Consider the following 16,211-nt stretch of genomic DNA (forward strand, 5'->3'; position numbering starts at 1 on the left):
GATGGACGCCGATCCCGGCTGGGCAGCCGTCCTCACACACCAGAATTTTTTTTCACACTGTGTATGGGTAAAAAGCGATTACACGATTCACGATGCCAGATTAATTTATTTTGTCCACTAAACATTCTAGAACATTTATCAGGCGGTCGAGCCACTCATTGATCCCTGTTATTCCCCGTTATTCTAATGTCCTCTTGCGACTGCAGGATCGCCTGTGTGAGGACCCTCCCTCTGGATCCGTGTGGGCCGGAGGATGCACCGCTGGATCCGTGTCGGCTGGAGGACCGTCCGCCGCTTGTAAGCCTGGTGCTGGGGCCAGGGGACGGGCTGGCCCAACTGCTGCTGGTCCAGGCGGATGACTCTGAGCCGGCGGACGGGCTGGCGCGGGAGCCGGCAGGGGTGCTGCACGTCGGCGGCATGGCTGATGGATCAATTTCTGTTAAACATGAAACATATTGGTTTAATTAAATGGCTGATTCTGTGTATTTGTTGCCTTTACATCTGTGGCGAAGCATGTGGAAATTTTGTGTATGAAATGGAGTTGCCACTTACCCTCCAGGCTCTTATGGTGAACATAAGCATATTCCTCATGGGATGGCGCTTTTACGGCAACGAGTGCAGTCAGTGGCTCCGATTACAATAGAGAATCCGGCTATTGCTGCAAATTGCGCTTTCATATTGGCCTGTTCAACCGCACCATAAAGGAATTTAATGTACCTGCGGGAGAGGCGGATGATCAGGTCCACCACCAAGGGCATAGCCCGAGGGTCGACTGGCTCACCCCAGAACGGTCCGCCATCTCCTGCTGTAAGGAGCCAGTGGCAAAGAAGCCGAGCGTGCTCAGCACCAGTGTCGGCACTGGCACAGCTCGGCTCCTGGCAGTTCTGCACTGGAGTGCCGGTCGCAGCTCCTCACAAATTTGCAGGAGGATGGCCCGCGGTAGCCGGAACCGGCTCATCAGCAACTCATCTGAATTGTGCAGCAGATCCTCCCGCTCCCTGAAATGTCGCTCCTGTCTTATTGCACCATTTGCCACGTCCTCCAACAGCGCAAGAGCTGCCATTGTTGAAAGTTGCACATTCAGCTCAATGGTGAAGGCTCTTTTATAGCCACTTAAGTAATGCCATCAGGTGTTTGTGTTGATGGCTTTTTGTGCCCCATGTATGTGCGGTTGTCAAATAATGTCAGTTACCAAACACTGCCACAGGGTGTCGCCAACGGACCAAAGTGCAGTTAACGCAAGAATCGGCTTTCCGCCAGCTTCTACGGCACCTCTGGAGTTGGCATGACACAGCGCAAGAATCGACGATCTTTTCGCGTCGATACATCTGAACGTGAGCGCCGATCCAGGCGTACGCAAGTTTTTCTTGCGTAAACCACGTTGATACATGAGGCTCTCTCCTGTACTGAATCTTCTGCATTGGCTCCCAGTCAAATTCAGAATAGATTTCAAAATTCTTCTTCCAATTTACAAAGCCCTCTACAATCAGGCACCTTTATATCTGACAAAGTTCCCTCCTATCCAGCTGGAACCCTACGCTCCAAGGATTACTGCAGGGTTACTGGTGGTTCCTCGAGTTTCTAAAAGTAGAATGGGAGCCAGAGACGCGTTCTCATGGATCTCCCATGATGCACTGGGCTTCTCTCTAGTCCTCTGTCCTATCTGTCTTCATGTTACTAACTCAATCTCTTCTCTGGAGCCCTTGTGCATCTCTTTTTCCACCCTTAGCATCAGTGTCAGTATTAGTACTAGTCGTATTCATATCAGTATTCTCGATACTGTACTAGTATTGACATCCGCATTCTGTTTGTTAGTACATAACTGCTTAAATTATGCTGAAATTCATTGCTTGAGTCATCTGTAGATGTTATTATTTGTAGTTAGTTGTTATAGTTTGACATCTTTATCCTTCCAGCCTGTCCACGTCCTCGTCTGTCCATCATTCTCTCCCCCATTCTATCTCTCTTTTTCCATTATCTGTCTTCGTCTCTGACACGCTTTCTTGCTCTCTTCCCCCCAACCGGTCAAAGCAGAAGGCCGTCCCCATTGAGCCTGGATCTGCTCGATGTTCCTGCCTGTTAAAAGGAAGGTTTTCGTCACCGCTGGTGCAAGATGTGCTTGCTGATGGAGAATTGTTGGGTGAAAATTAATTGAAGGAGAGTTATGCTGGACCCACTCTAATTGTAAAGTGTCATGAGATAACTTTTGTTGTGATTTGGCACGATGCAAAAAAATTGACTTTACTTGTACCACCAAAGCCTGCTAGGACAAACAGAGTACATTTTTTTGTTACCACCATGGCATTTTCATGTAATGTACTGTTCCGGCTACTGCAGGCATAAATGAGCTTGCCTTGCCAATGCTGTGCTCATTGTATTGTCAACAATGTTGCCTTAGCGCCTATGGCCATTTCTTGGCATGGATTCTGCAAGCAGTGAATCACCATCGTGTGTTATCCAGGCATTGAAAGCCAAGCACCCTGCATGACAGGCAGTGTGGTGGATGCCAAGAGACTGAAGATGCTTGTCACAGTAACATTTAAGAAAAGAGTTGTTTCCTGTGATTCTGCTCTGTTATGTTACATGATGGTGGCTGAATCCTACCTGGCACCCTTATGATTTTGTCACATCCTACACTACACAAATTGTACTTTAAAAAAAAAAAAATATGGCAAAATTACTTTGAATCAAATCAATAAGAATTGCAGTTCACCCTCGCACCTATGAATCTGTTATGGTGGATTTGGTTGTAGACAGATTCAAATCTACTGTAAGATTAAAAACAAAGATCCTTTATTCTTCACAAAGGAGAATCTTTTGCCATCAAGTTCAATGCTAAAGAAATTAGGTGACACACAAGGAAACATTACAAAAATAAGCAATTCAATACATGAACATGATACAGACATAGTTGAGTAGAAGTGTCTGAATTAGTCATGGAGTAACGAGTTTGTTTTCACAACTTGCGCTGTTGCTGGAAAGCAGTGGTGGTGGCCTTGGAGGCAGTGAATGCAGTGCGTTGTGGAAGTTTTTTTTTGTTTGTTTTTTTTTTAGCAAAAAAGACTTTCTGCAACTGCACATTCCCATTACACAGGTGACCCAAATATTATAGACCTTCATCTCTCCAGTGGAAAAGTACTCTTTTGAAAACGTACCAAATGCTTATGTAGGCATGTAACATTCTACAAATGGCTTTTGATACCATTGACCACCATATCCTTCGACAGAGACTGGACCATGTCACTGGCGTTAAAGGAACTGCACTAAACTGGTTCAGGTCATATTTACGAGGTCGATCTCAGTTCGTACTGACAAATGATTGCCCCTCTGAAACCACTGCAGTCAGTTGTGGTGTTCCACAAGAGTCTGTGCTTGGACCAGTTCTCTTCACACTATACCTGCTTCCTCTACATCACATTATAAGGAAACACTCAATTAATTTTCACTGCTATGCAGACGATATGCAGCTGTACTTATCAATGCATCCACATGAAATAAATCAGCTGACTAAACTGGAGGCCTGTCAATTCAAGTCAATTTTATTTGTATAGTGCCAAATCGCAACAAAAGTTATCTCATGACTCTTTACAGGTAGAGCAGGTCTAGTACCACACTCCTTCAATGAATTTACACCCAACAATTCTCCATCAGCAAGCACATCCTGCAACAGCGGCGACGAAAACCTTCCTTTTAACAGGCAGGAACGTCGAGCAGATCCAGGCTCAATGGGGACAGCCTTCTGCTTTGACCAGTTGGGGGGAAAGAGAGCAGGAGAACAGGACAGAGACAAAGACAGATAATGGAGGAAGACACTTATGCAGAAGGAAAGAGAGGGACAGAGATAAAGGGAAGAGACTGATGGACAGACGGGAACGTGGGCAGGTGGAGCTATGGGTGGCAGCTTGAGCCTCTTCAGGTCTGCAGCCTCCTCCAGCAGCACCCGGGATCTGGGATGAGGGGAGCCTGAAGGCTCCGGAGAAGAAGACCATTAGCAACACATATGAGTATGATTTATGTATGACACATATAGGAGGACAGAGAGGGAAGGGAGGAGGACAGAGAAGCCCAGTGCACCATGGGAGATCCCATGGCAGTATAAGCCTATAGCAGCATATCTAAGGGCCAGCCTAAGCAGCCCCAACTATAAGCCTGATCAAAAAGGAAGGTCTTAAGTCTGCTCTTAAAGGTCAAGAGGGTGTCTGCATCCTGAACCGAAACTGGGAGACCGTTCCACAGGGAGTTTGATAGCTGAAGGCACTGGCTCCCAGGTCTAGGGACCACAAATAATCCTGCATCCTGGGAGCGTAGGGTTCTAGTTGGGTAATAAGGGACTTTGAGCGCTGTCAAATATGAAGGTGTCTGACTGTTGAGGACTTTGTACATTAGAAGGAGAATTTTGAATTCAATTCTAAATTTGACAGGGAGCCATGCAGAGAAGCCAGTACAGAGAGACATGGTCTCTTCTACTAGTTCTTGTCAACACGTGGGCAGCAGCATTTTGGACCAGCTGGAGAGTCTTTAGGGACCTACTGGTGCAGCCTGATAGGAGGGAATTGCAGTAATCCAGCCTGGAAGTGACAAAGGCATGGACTAGTTTTTCTGCATCTTTTTGAGACAGGATGTGTCTGATCCTAGCAATGTTTCATAAATGAAATAAAGCAGTCCTAGAAATTTACTTAATGTGAGCATTAAAGGACAGATCCTGATCAAAGAGAACTCCTCGGTTCCTTACGGTCGTGCTGGGGGCCAAGGTAATTCCTTCCAGGGTACCTGTCTCATTAGATAGGGTGTCTTTAAGGTGTTTTGGGCCCAGGACAATGACTTCAGTTTTGTTTGAGTTTGATAAAAGGAAATTATGGGTCATCCATGTTTTTAACCTCCCTTTAGACAGGCCTCCAGTTTAGTCAACTGATTTGTTTCATGTGGATGTATTTATAAGTACAGCTGTGTATTGTCTGAAAATGAATCGAGTGTTTCCGTATAATATGACCTAGAGGAAGTAGGTATAGTGTGAAGAGAACTGGTCCAAGCACATGACACTGTAAAGAGTCATGAGATAACTTTAGTTGTGATTTGGCACTATATAAATAAAATTGACATACTATATTTCCTGAATTTCAAAAAAGGGAAAAAAGACCCAAAATAAATTTGCTTCGAACTGGTTCACTTTAACCAATCAACCAACAGAGATTGAATCAGAATAGTTTTGACTGTTCTTTTGTCATAAAATGATTATTGATGTGTCATGGAAATTTGTGCCGGATGAAATATAATTTCCTTTAATTATTCCTACAATATTATGTTCACAAGACTGGGATGGAGGTGAAAGTGACCTTTACAACCAAAATCTCACATCAGCATCCTGGAATCCAAGAGGACATTAAAATCCGAAGAAATTTCCTCAAAATGTTCCAGAGGGATGGACATCTCAAAAACAGAGAGCCCCTAAAACTACAGTCCAGAATCAATCGGAAACAAACGACAAAATAATTGGTGGTGTCGTCTTTCAGCACATGGTGAGGAGTTAACTTCAAATCCTCACCTCAATGCTCAACTTCAGTGGGCCTCACAGTCTCCCTATGGGCCCATATTTTCATTAAAGTTTAAGACGACCTACTGTAATTTTGCTTGAGAGTATCTGTATACTTGACTCCCATTCTTCTGTCTGCTCACTTGTGTGAACAGCAAAGACTTAACATGATGTGTTCTTTATGGATCTTTTTCATCAACCGGAGGAGCATCTCTATAAATAAATATTGTATTACATGTTTAGTAATGTACAAAATTTGTGAATGACTTAAAGTCTTGATGCTATTTACAGTTTCATTTTAGGATGGATGAGTGTGGAATATGTCCCAAGTCTTTGAATGTTGCATGAACAGATGAACATCTTCTACCAGATGCCACTATTTGGATCTTCTATTTACTAGGATTTGTGCCGTTTTGACTGGTTAAATAACTATTCAACTAAAAATGAGTAATATCACAAGTCCTGTAACTTACTTTCAGGCTACATGTATTTTTGTGTTGTATAATCTAATGTTTGTGTCCTTGTGAATCTAGAATTACTATTCATGATGAAGAAAAAAATGAGGAACTGAGGCTCCATCATTCATCTTGAACATTTTTAACAACTGAATTCACACCATGATACAAGTTTGAATTGTGAAAAAACAAAGAATAGGGAAAATTTTAAATTAAACCAAGTACAATCAGGCGAGCCAGCTGTTACTTTCTAAAGGCTGTGCTAATATGAGGGTTTAGCAATGCATGGCTGACCCTGTTGGGGTCACTTGTTTTAAAGAGATGATTCTGGACTTTCAAATACTCAAGCTGAATGTTTTTAATAAATCTATTATATAAATTAAACTAAATTTGCATCTTCTTATCTTAGGCTATTATACTACACAATAAAAGTATAATTCAAGTGTTTTAAAAGGGCCCCATTTAAAATCTTTTTTGGGGGAAATGATTAAAAGGAATAATTATTTGAATAAAATATTGGTGCAAAAATGTTTGAGTTTGTCAGTTATGCAACACTTTCTTGAATATGAAAAAAAGTGCATTTAGGTTTTCTGATGTCATTGTACAACACTGACATCAAGATAAACACGCTTATCTTGATTGTAACCCCTCTTTAACATGGAGTTGTGAACATTTCATATTATATTAAACATTCTATATGTCAGAAGCTTCAGAGAAAACCCTGGGAACAGAAAACAGATGTAAAAAAAAAAAAACCCCGATAAGCTTTATGTGACTTGAAATAAGATTATATAGGGCGCAGGAAGACATCAGTCACAGGACACAGAGGGCTAGATAAAGGGCCAGGAGGAGGAGTACTATACATGCAGAGCTCGTCAAAAAGAGGGCTGCAAGAGACTAGTTTACACCACACTCTAATCACAGCCCGCCACTGCACGCTTTAATTAAACTGCACACCACCGGAAACTTTAATTTGTTTCCCCCACTGCACTCCCAGCCTCTGAACAGTGAACAGCATGCTGGACCCTCCGCAGGCGACACCCGCCCCTCCCTGCTACGAAACCTGCCAGCTACCTGCTCAATTTAAAAAAAGAGCTCATAACTAACAAACTAACATGTAAACATGTACGATAAAAATAAGAGAGACACGAAGTAGCTATATACTCAAGTCGCCCGTTGGCGAGGACCCTTCCCAGGGAAACAGCACTCGTCGCGCGGGGTGTCCGAACAGGTCTCGGCTCAGAGACCAACAACAGCAGCGGGTGAAGTGCCACTAGGCAGACGACTGCGAAAAATGGCGACAGACGACCCCTACTGCCCAGGCCGTGGTTACCTAAAAGAACCCCCCCCCCCCCCCACACACACACACACACACACACACTCTCTCTATCTCTCTCTCTCTCACTTCCATGTCTGCCGTTCTTCACGCCGGCAGACCTAACCAGCTGCGAACGCCCCTCCCCAGCCCAAACGGGTACCAGCCGCCAAATGGGAAACACATACAGCCAAGAACGTGATCACAGAATCAGTGTCCGCTTAAACACCTCTGCGCCCCTCTGGCAGCCCACAGGTGTATGTCATCGTCTTTAATTAGGCTAGTCCGTCTTGCAGGGAGACAGTGCTACCTGCTGTTACACTACAATATCCATCCATCCATCCATTTTCTACCGCTTAATCTGTTAAGGGTCGCGCGGGGGGTGCGCTAACCCAGCAGGCTTCGGGCGAGAGGCGGGGTTCACCCTGGACGGGTCACCAGTCCATCGCAGGGGCCAACTCAAATTCAATTTCACAATTCACACTCACAGCAACACCTACGGTCAACTTAGAGTATCGATTAACTTCGTCCGCTCTTGCAGGTCTTAGGACTGTGGGGGGAAGCCGGAGTCCCTGGAGAGAACCCACGCAGGCACGGGGAGAACACGCAGACTCCACACAGAAAGATCCCGTGCCTGAGCCGGGAATCGAATCCGGAGCCTTCTTGTTGTGGGGCGACAGCGCTGACCAAATACATCACCGTGCCGCTCCACTATCATACATACATTTTCACCACGTATGTGCACATAGTATAGCAGCGGTTCTCAAACTTTTTTTGGTCCACGCACCCCTTCTATGTCCAACCGGGTTGACGCACCCCCAACTACCCACACCTTAAAAACAAACAAACAAAACAACGCCGCATCCAGTGCGTACAAGACAACGTCTTCTACACTTAATCTTAAAATGAGGTGCATTTTGATAAGCCTGGTTTTATTCATCAATTAATATGTCAACTTTTGATTTTAAATTTTACAAAGGAAACATTTATTAACACGTCTTTGTTATGTAGAAAAAAATTCCACCTAAAAACGCTCCAAACCGTCATCACATTTTTTAACCTCGCGCACCCCCTACTGGCAGCTTGCGCACCCCACACTTTAGGACTCCCTGGTGAAGAGGAATCGTCAACATAACGATGTCAGAATCAATCTGAGCCAGTTAGTGGCACATACAAGCACTTCTAGTAGATACAGGGGAAAAAAACCCCACAGAAAACAATGAATGTTGCATTCAGGCATCATCACATTACAACCAACCACAGCAATGAACAGGTCTTAATGTTTTTGGTTTTTTTTAGACAATACTTAGATTGAAAGAGGATGTGGACGGACCTGACCCAAACCTGAAGACCTACCAGCTCTGGTCGTCAGGCTCTACAACACTGGGGATCTGTTGCTGCTGTTTCATTGTTACTGCTTATGCCATCCTCACTCAATCTTATTTCTATTTTTGTCCTTCTTCATGCCTTGTGGAGACAAGTCCTGTCCTGCAAATAAAATGAAATGTGATTTCAAATACTGTAAAGATCATTTACTAGTGGTCCCATGATGTGTGTGTTAACGTTGCACATGCAGTCGAAATACACAACCTAATATAACTTTTCTTTCCTCGTGGAGCCAAAAAGTTTGGGTCACCTGTTCTAACTGAATGTTTGTTTTTTTTATCAAATGCTTGTGTTTTTACTCCAACATGCACCGGGGACACAAGAAGGACTCAACGGAGGACATATCTATACTCCATTTCAATAAGGTGAAAACTGATATCACTCAAACGTACATCATGTTAACTGTTGTTAAACTACTGATTATTTCTCCAAAAATCATTTTACTACTTAATGTAAGAAATGACGACTTCTTGAACAAGAGTTTAAATCTAAAAATGTGATGCTTACAGTCAAATACAACAAAAAAAGCTTTGAATAGTCACAAGCATTTGCTAAGAATTAGTTCATTGACCACACTTGTTTCCACAACTCCTCTCTTAGATCTGACCTGTGACATTTAGAATTGTTTAATTTAAAAAGATTTATATTCCAGACCAATTAAATGACACCTATTCAATTACATTCAAAATATGAGTGTACGCCCACACCTGAACCGTGATGCTGCAACATCAATCTGCTGCCACTTTACTGGTACTACCGACACCTAAATCTGTCAACACACCCACAAACAGTATTGAATAAATTCCAGCTGATAAATTGTTAGTAAGATCTTCCTCACTGCAATTTTTTCCACCTAAGCCTGCTAGCATTGTCGTGCTACAGTCCTAAACATTTTTTTACTGATGTATATTTGAGGTAATTCATGTGTGAATGAAAGCGATCATGTCAGTGTTATGCACCCACATGATTGAAGCGTAACACATAACATGTTTTTTGCCTTACAAATAACCGCAAATATGTATCTTGAGCTCACAGTCATTGTTTCACTGCTGTATCAATTCCCTATGACTTTAAAACTCAAAGTGAAACTATAACAAACGAGGGGTACATTCACCCCATTTGGAGTGCTAACATGACTCTGCACGGTAAGTATAATATCAAATTATTTTTTGGAAACACGTTATAATACTCTGTGGTCTGCACTGTTGCCTCACAACATGAAGGTTCCGGGTTCGAGCCCCAGCTCTGGCACGGGGTCTTTCTGTGTGGAGTCTCCATGTTCTCCCTGTTCCTGCTGGGTTCTCTCTGGCTACCCCAGCTTCCTCCAGCAGTCCAAAGACATCAAGAGGGGACCAGGTTAATCCAGACTCTAAATTGACCGTAGGCGTGGCTGAGTGTGAATGGTTGTCTGTCTATATGTGTTGGCCCTGCAATGGACTGGCAACCAATCTAGGATGAACCCCTCCTTTCGCCCGAAGGCTCTGGGATAGGCTCCCCCCCCAACCCCGTTCCCCTAACAGGATAAGTGGTAGACAATGGATGGATGGATAATAATCTGTTACTGCCGAAGAATAAGATACTACTGATTGCCCCCAACACTGAAGACATAATATACTGGTTAACTGAAACTTTGTGTGTTCCAGGAAGTTACAGTGATAAAGGAGTCAGTTCTTCTTCTTCTTCTTAAGGTTATCTGTCAGTTTTGATAATGACAGTCCTGCCTCTCCTACTTGGTAGTTCTCTTGGGGCTGTGCAGCCCAATCTGTGATCCACGTCTGCCACAGAAAGAATAGGTGAAAGTATTGCCTGGTTGCTGGTGTCACCGAGGGAAAGGTGGATTCCTGTGCAAGGGGATTATTTAGAGTGCCGCAAGGGGTGCACATTTCCCAGCAGCACTTCTTTGCTGTCAAAGGATGGGAATCCAGCAGCCAGAGAAAACCCAAGACAATTTGTTAAATTTCTGAAGTGTACCATTATTACTTTCAATCTGTAATAATTGTGACTGCTTGTGATAGTTGTATCACGCTTTGAGTTGTGATCTTTAATTGCCCCTCGGGGATAAATAAAGTTATCTGAATCTGAATCAGCCGTCTTCCTCAGCTACAGTGGCCTGGTTGACCACCAGTGTTTCAGAGGACCAGCTGCTGTTTGGCCATGAGAAGGAACTGCAGAAATCTTGGTGGTAGAGAGGCTGTGTATCAGCAGAGGAGACTTAGACACTCAGCTTCTCTTTCCATCTTCTGCAAAGAGGGCTAGTTGGTGGCAGCAGCATGCACTTCCTACAAGCACTGCAGCCCCAGTCCTTCTGCACGAAAGCTCCAAACATGCCTTGTGAACTGCACTGCACACATTGGAAGTGTATTTATCAACCGTTCCTCAGCGGATCTATGCTAACTCCAAAAGAATAAAGAAAATTTAAAACTAATCTGGACAAAAAGAGATACATGGAGGATGATTACTCATGTGTTATTTTTATAAACAATTAAATAGTAATAGTGGTAAAGAATATGACAATGCAAAGCTACAAGTCGTTAAAGGGTAATTGAAGCAGTCTAATGAACTGCAGGAGCAAGGACCAGACAGTGTACCATCCACCTCTGAGTTGTTTGCCTGTGTCCTTCCTGCTGTGGCTCCCATGCACATCTGGCCCAGGGAGCAGGAAATATGGTCCTCACGCACTATGTCCTTTGGAAAAAGCTCAGAACAGATGGGGGAGCATTGTGTGAGTTACATTGGTGGACCACCCCCAGATATGATAGAAAAAGTTCATCTATTTCAGGCCTTCTAACCAGTGACTGTCTCCTGGCCTGTTGGATTCAATATTCGCTTGGAATAGGTTTTCTTTTTCTTTCCTCCTCCATTTAAATCCCTTTCAGTCTGATAACTAACCCCTGATAACTACCTCTACTGCATTTCCAGACAGCCTCCTATGTTAAGCGGCAGGCTCTATAGGACAGCGATCAGGTGGAACAGTTCTTTTGTTCGAGGTAAATCGTTCAGTTGGCCAGGGACTTAAGTGCAGGATTTGTATACATGTTTACTGATATATTTTCATCACCATAGATTCTCTGAAATGTCTGTTTATGCAAAAAATTAAACAGAATTCAATGACAAATTTAATCATAGTATATGTAACTACAATAGAGGACTATTATGAGACAATTCCAACAAGCATATAAACACATGCTGCCACATAACTCATTTAAACTTAAGAGCTTCTTGTGATGGCAGGAACAAGGGAACAGGAGCGCCACCTCCTCGCTGAGTAACTACACAACTCTATCCTCATATAATATATGACAAAATCTATAATAGGCAGGAGTGAAGGTCGAACAGTGTACGAAGACGCACATGGGTCACAGTACAGCATTTCATTGTTTCATATGTGCTCATGTAGTCTTGTCACAGATTGTGTATGAGGGTCTGTCACAGGGAAGGGGACAGGAGTGTGGAGGACTACTCCTTGTCCCTGTAGATGTCTCAGGATGTCAAGGATAGAGTCCAACTCAACACGGAATGCCTCCAGCTCTCTGCTCTTGTCCTGAGCAAGATGCTTCCACTGGTCCACATCTGACTGCGGCTCTGCCACCGGCAACAAGCCTTCAATAACCTGGAGGGACAGCCAGAGACATTGAAAAGAATGTATTCCACATTTTCCCAAAGATAAATGACTTTGGATCTGAAAGGAAATTCATATGAGGAACTTCATCTAAAGCTCACACAACACAGCACGAGAATGTTCCATGGTTGTACCTGTTGCAGCACTGTCTCTCTTTGTTGCAGGTGGAGCTCCATGCTGACTATCTTCCTGTCCAGGCTATACAGGCGCTTTGCTTCAGGACTCTGAGCTTCTTTGGCATCCTTCAGCTCCTTTAGCAGTCGGATCAGCTAAACACCAAACAGAACAGGAATGAAACAAAGATTAAGATTTAACAAGTCTAGTAAAGGTACATCAACAGTAAGGACATTTGATGAGTTTCAGACCCCATATATATATATATATATATATATATATATATATATATATATATATATATATATATATATATATATATATATATATATAAATATATATATATATATATAAATATATAAAAATAATATTATATATATATAAATAAATATATATATAAATAAATATATATATAAATATATATATAAATATAAATATATATATATAAATATATATATAAATAAATATATATATAAATATATATATATATAAAAATATATATATATATATATAAATATAAATATATATATATATATAAATATATATATAAATATATATATATATATATAGTATATTTTGTAAACAGAAAACATGACGGCCAAGTCTCACCCTGGTACATAAGTATGTGGCAGGACTTTCTCCTGGTGAGGTGAGTGCTTGCATGATAGACAAATGTGCATATATTTAGTCTCACTGACTTCTGATGACGTCTTTGTTCTGACCTGAGCCTCAAGGAAAAGTCAATGACACAGCGATATCCACTTTATGTTGATGCTTGGCTGTTACGGCTCCGGGTTCCACATCCACACCTTCACCTCAGCTTTACTCTCCCAACCCTGGAGCTGTGGCCAGGAATGGGGGTGTGTCCCATGCATGCGCTCCCCGGCGTCAGTGACGGTACTGCTCACCTGTCTCTGATCAACTCTGATTACCACCACACTCTATAAAAGCCCAGTTCTGCAGTCGACTGCTTGCCAGATCTTTCCATCGTATCCTGTGGCAAGTGTCGCCGATACAGCTCAGCCTACACCTTAGCTGTCTGTTCACTGTAGAACTAATTTTTCTATGCATCGTTTTCATTATTTGACAGATCGGGTCCCTGCGGTGCCATTCCCTGCCTGCTGACACGCTCTGTCCTGAGTGACACTTAACCTATTTTTTAGTTACACATGATGCTTACCACTCCGGTGATCATCCTGATTTTTTTTTGTTAATAAACACCTTACCAGGCATTTAACCCCTTCCCTGCCTCCTGTGTGGTGGCGCTTGGTTCCTAACCAACCACGTCCCTAACGCTAGGCATCTTTTCTAAGCTTTTCTCCCTTCCAGTTAAAAAAGAGAAATCTGTGTAGCTGAGGGTTTTGTTTGTGTTTGCATGATTTAGGTTTCTTTAGACGGACCAGTCCAAGGGTGATCGAGAATAAGTCCTGAACCACAACAAGTGTAAGCTTCTGATGTCCTGAACCTCCCCCTTTATCCACTATTACCTTTTATCCAACTATTCGTCCAAGGACCATACCATATACTCTGCCAGCTTGATAATTTTACAAAGAACATAAAAAAAAACATTCAATTAAAATGATAAATTAGTGGCATGGCAAAAAAGAACAAAAATGAAGCATTCGAGTGAAACCTGTGTCTGCAGAGCATCCTCTCGGGTCCTGGATACTGCCAGTGCTTCTTTGGTGGCCTGGAGCTCTTTCAGCTGCTCTTGTAAATGCTTCACCATCAGCTACAGGTGGAGGAGATCATTCAAAGAAGCAACAGGTGGAGTTTTCTTTCTTTTGATACTTATTTGCTTTAACTCAAATCACACTTAAAGAGCCCCTCTATTGCAGGATTATTCCTTGAAAATTCAATTAGCTTCATTTTTTTTGTGAAAATTTTCTCAACAAAGGTCCAGAACATATTTATGTCTAACTTGTGTTATGATTGAGTGCCATTTATCATACAATAGTACTTTGATTTGTAATTGAGAACAACTGATTGTCAAGTGGACTCATCACCTCCTGAGTCTTGAGCTCACTGGCAAGTCGAGCGACCTCTGACGATGAGTGCTGCAAGGCATGAGTGGTGTGCAGGCGGTCTAACTGCCTGAGGTGGTCCGCCTTCAGAGAGGACAGTTGCTCCTTTAGCCTAACGGATGACATCAGAATCACACGATCACTCCCACTCGGAGCCTGTGTCTGAGGCTTACACACTTCCACACTTTTGTACACACCTGCACACCTCCCTCTTGGCTTCAACAGCATCAGATTTCAGTGCCTCTTTTTCCTGCTCACTGTGAATCTCCAGCAGCCTGAAGCGCTCCATAAGAGCCTCCTTCTCCTGCAGGACCTCAGAGATATGACTTCCTGTACAAAGGAGAAATCAACCAAACAGAGTATTATTGTGAGTGCACGCGCAAACACACACACACTCTCTCTTTGTGAGTCTTTTCATTGATATAATGAATTCCCTAGCCCCTAGCCCCTTACCCTAAACCTAACCATCTCAGCTGATTGCCTGACCCTAAACCAAACCAGAACCTAATTCTAACCTCGACCCTCAAACCAAGTCTTGACCTTCAAATGGCCCTTTGAAGATGTGAGGACCGGCTAAAATGTCCTCACTTTCCAAAACTGTTCTCACTCTATTGGTTAAATACGTATTCTAGTCCTTAATATGTAGCAAGTAAAAGAACACACACACACACACACACACACACACACACACACACACACACACACACACACACAACCTAATTGTAATCCTACCCTTAACCCAAACTCATTTCACACAAGAAATCTAACTTCAGCCAGGAACTCAGATATTATGTTTTGCTGCTTTTTTGTTCCCAATGAGGACTCGGGGTTCTGGTAAGGTTAGCATTTGTACAAAGGTCTCCAATACGTAAAAAACCAGTACACAAATTCACACGACATTTAGGGTTAGAGAGATATCTCTACTATGCGGAGGCTTTACTCAAGTCTTGGAATTGTCTGGATCTCAAGGGGTTTCGGACTTAGACTTATTGGGTTCTCACCCAAAGGTCATTCCTTAATGATTGCAGCCTGGAGCTCTGCTTTCAGTTGTTTTTAACATGCATCTCTCTTCAGCCAGTTTCATGGAAAAATATTTGGAAGTTATCTTGTTACACTCTGCAAGAGAAAGTAGTTTCTCATACAACGAGTTTGCCAATGAATTCTGTTAAGACTAAAGTATGAAAAATATGATACAGGCTCCATGTATTGTTTTAATCTTATAACTACTCACACGTCAAATTGTCTAATGCTTGCTGCTTTGGTCAACGCAAAGTCAAGCAATATCCCAACCTAGCTCGATTCCTATATTAACAACAGATGAAAACTGAAGCAAATATTCCAAAAAAAAATTCTTTTAATTCTCAAAGGCTCATGAACTTCTATGTGCAATGAGCATTTCCTTGAAAAATATTTGTATTTTGACGAATTCATAAAAAACTGGAATGAGAATGTGCAATCCTAAGTACTTCAGATAATGTCACTGTATGCGGTTTGGATTTAGCACTGCACAATATGTCATTCAATCACAATATGCATCATCATCAGATGTTTAAGGCAAATGAACTTCTGCTGACAGAAATCACATGACTCTCATTTCAGGGGTGTTGGAGTGACAATGCAAATTCTGCAAACACAAAGGGAAGCACCAATCACATCATTCTTGATCAGTTTATCACTGCAGCATTTGCTCCTGCTGAAGTAGTCGCTGCAACCACACACTGCAGAGTGGAAAATTAGCTTACAGAATTGTACCACTTTACACTTTTAA

The 16,211-nt window shown here is 42.5% G+C and overlaps 2 protein-coding genes across 9 annotated transcripts in view; one reads left to right on the forward strand and one right to left on the reverse strand.

Annotated features, from left to right (window-relative positions):
• The window catches only part of LOC147249193 (uncharacterized), a 41,282-nt gene extending 40,278 nt beyond the window's left edge, over positions 1-1,004 (forward strand). The window contains exon 2 of the mRNA XM_086225674.1: positions 207-1,004. Coding sequence (XP_086081800.1) covers positions 207-468 — 262 coding nt within the window. The 3' untranslated portion in view covers positions 469-1,004. The remainder of the gene's footprint in view (positions 1-206) is intronic.
• Positions 1,005-11,789: 10,785 nt separating this feature from the next.
• cep162 (centrosomal protein 162) overlaps positions 11,790-16,211 on the reverse strand; it is a 32,796-nt gene continuing 28,374 nt past the window's right edge. For all 8 annotated transcript variants that reach the window (XM_086227177.1, XM_086227179.1, XM_086227178.1 and 5 more), the window contains exons 21-25: positions 14,641-14,773; positions 14,426-14,555; positions 14,053-14,151; positions 12,440-12,574; positions 11,790-12,296 (exon numbers count right to left, since the gene is read on the reverse strand). In XM_086227177.1, coding sequence (XP_086083303.1) covers positions 12,066-12,296; positions 12,440-12,574; positions 14,053-14,151; positions 14,426-14,555; positions 14,641-14,773 — 728 coding nt within the window. In that variant the 3' untranslated portion in view covers positions 11,790-12,065. The remainder of the gene's footprint in view (positions 12,297-12,439; positions 12,575-14,052; positions 14,152-14,425; positions 14,556-14,640; positions 14,774-16,211) is intronic.

The sequence above is a fragment of the Aulostomus chinensis genome, chromosome 15 (genome assembly GCF_037954235.1).
Source record: "Aulostomus chinensis isolate RoL2024-O1b breed Wild chromosome 15, RoL_Achi_v1.0, whole genome shotgun sequence".
Classification (NCBI taxonomy): Eukaryota; Metazoa; Chordata; class Actinopteri; order Syngnathiformes; family Aulostomidae; genus Aulostomus; species Aulostomus chinensis.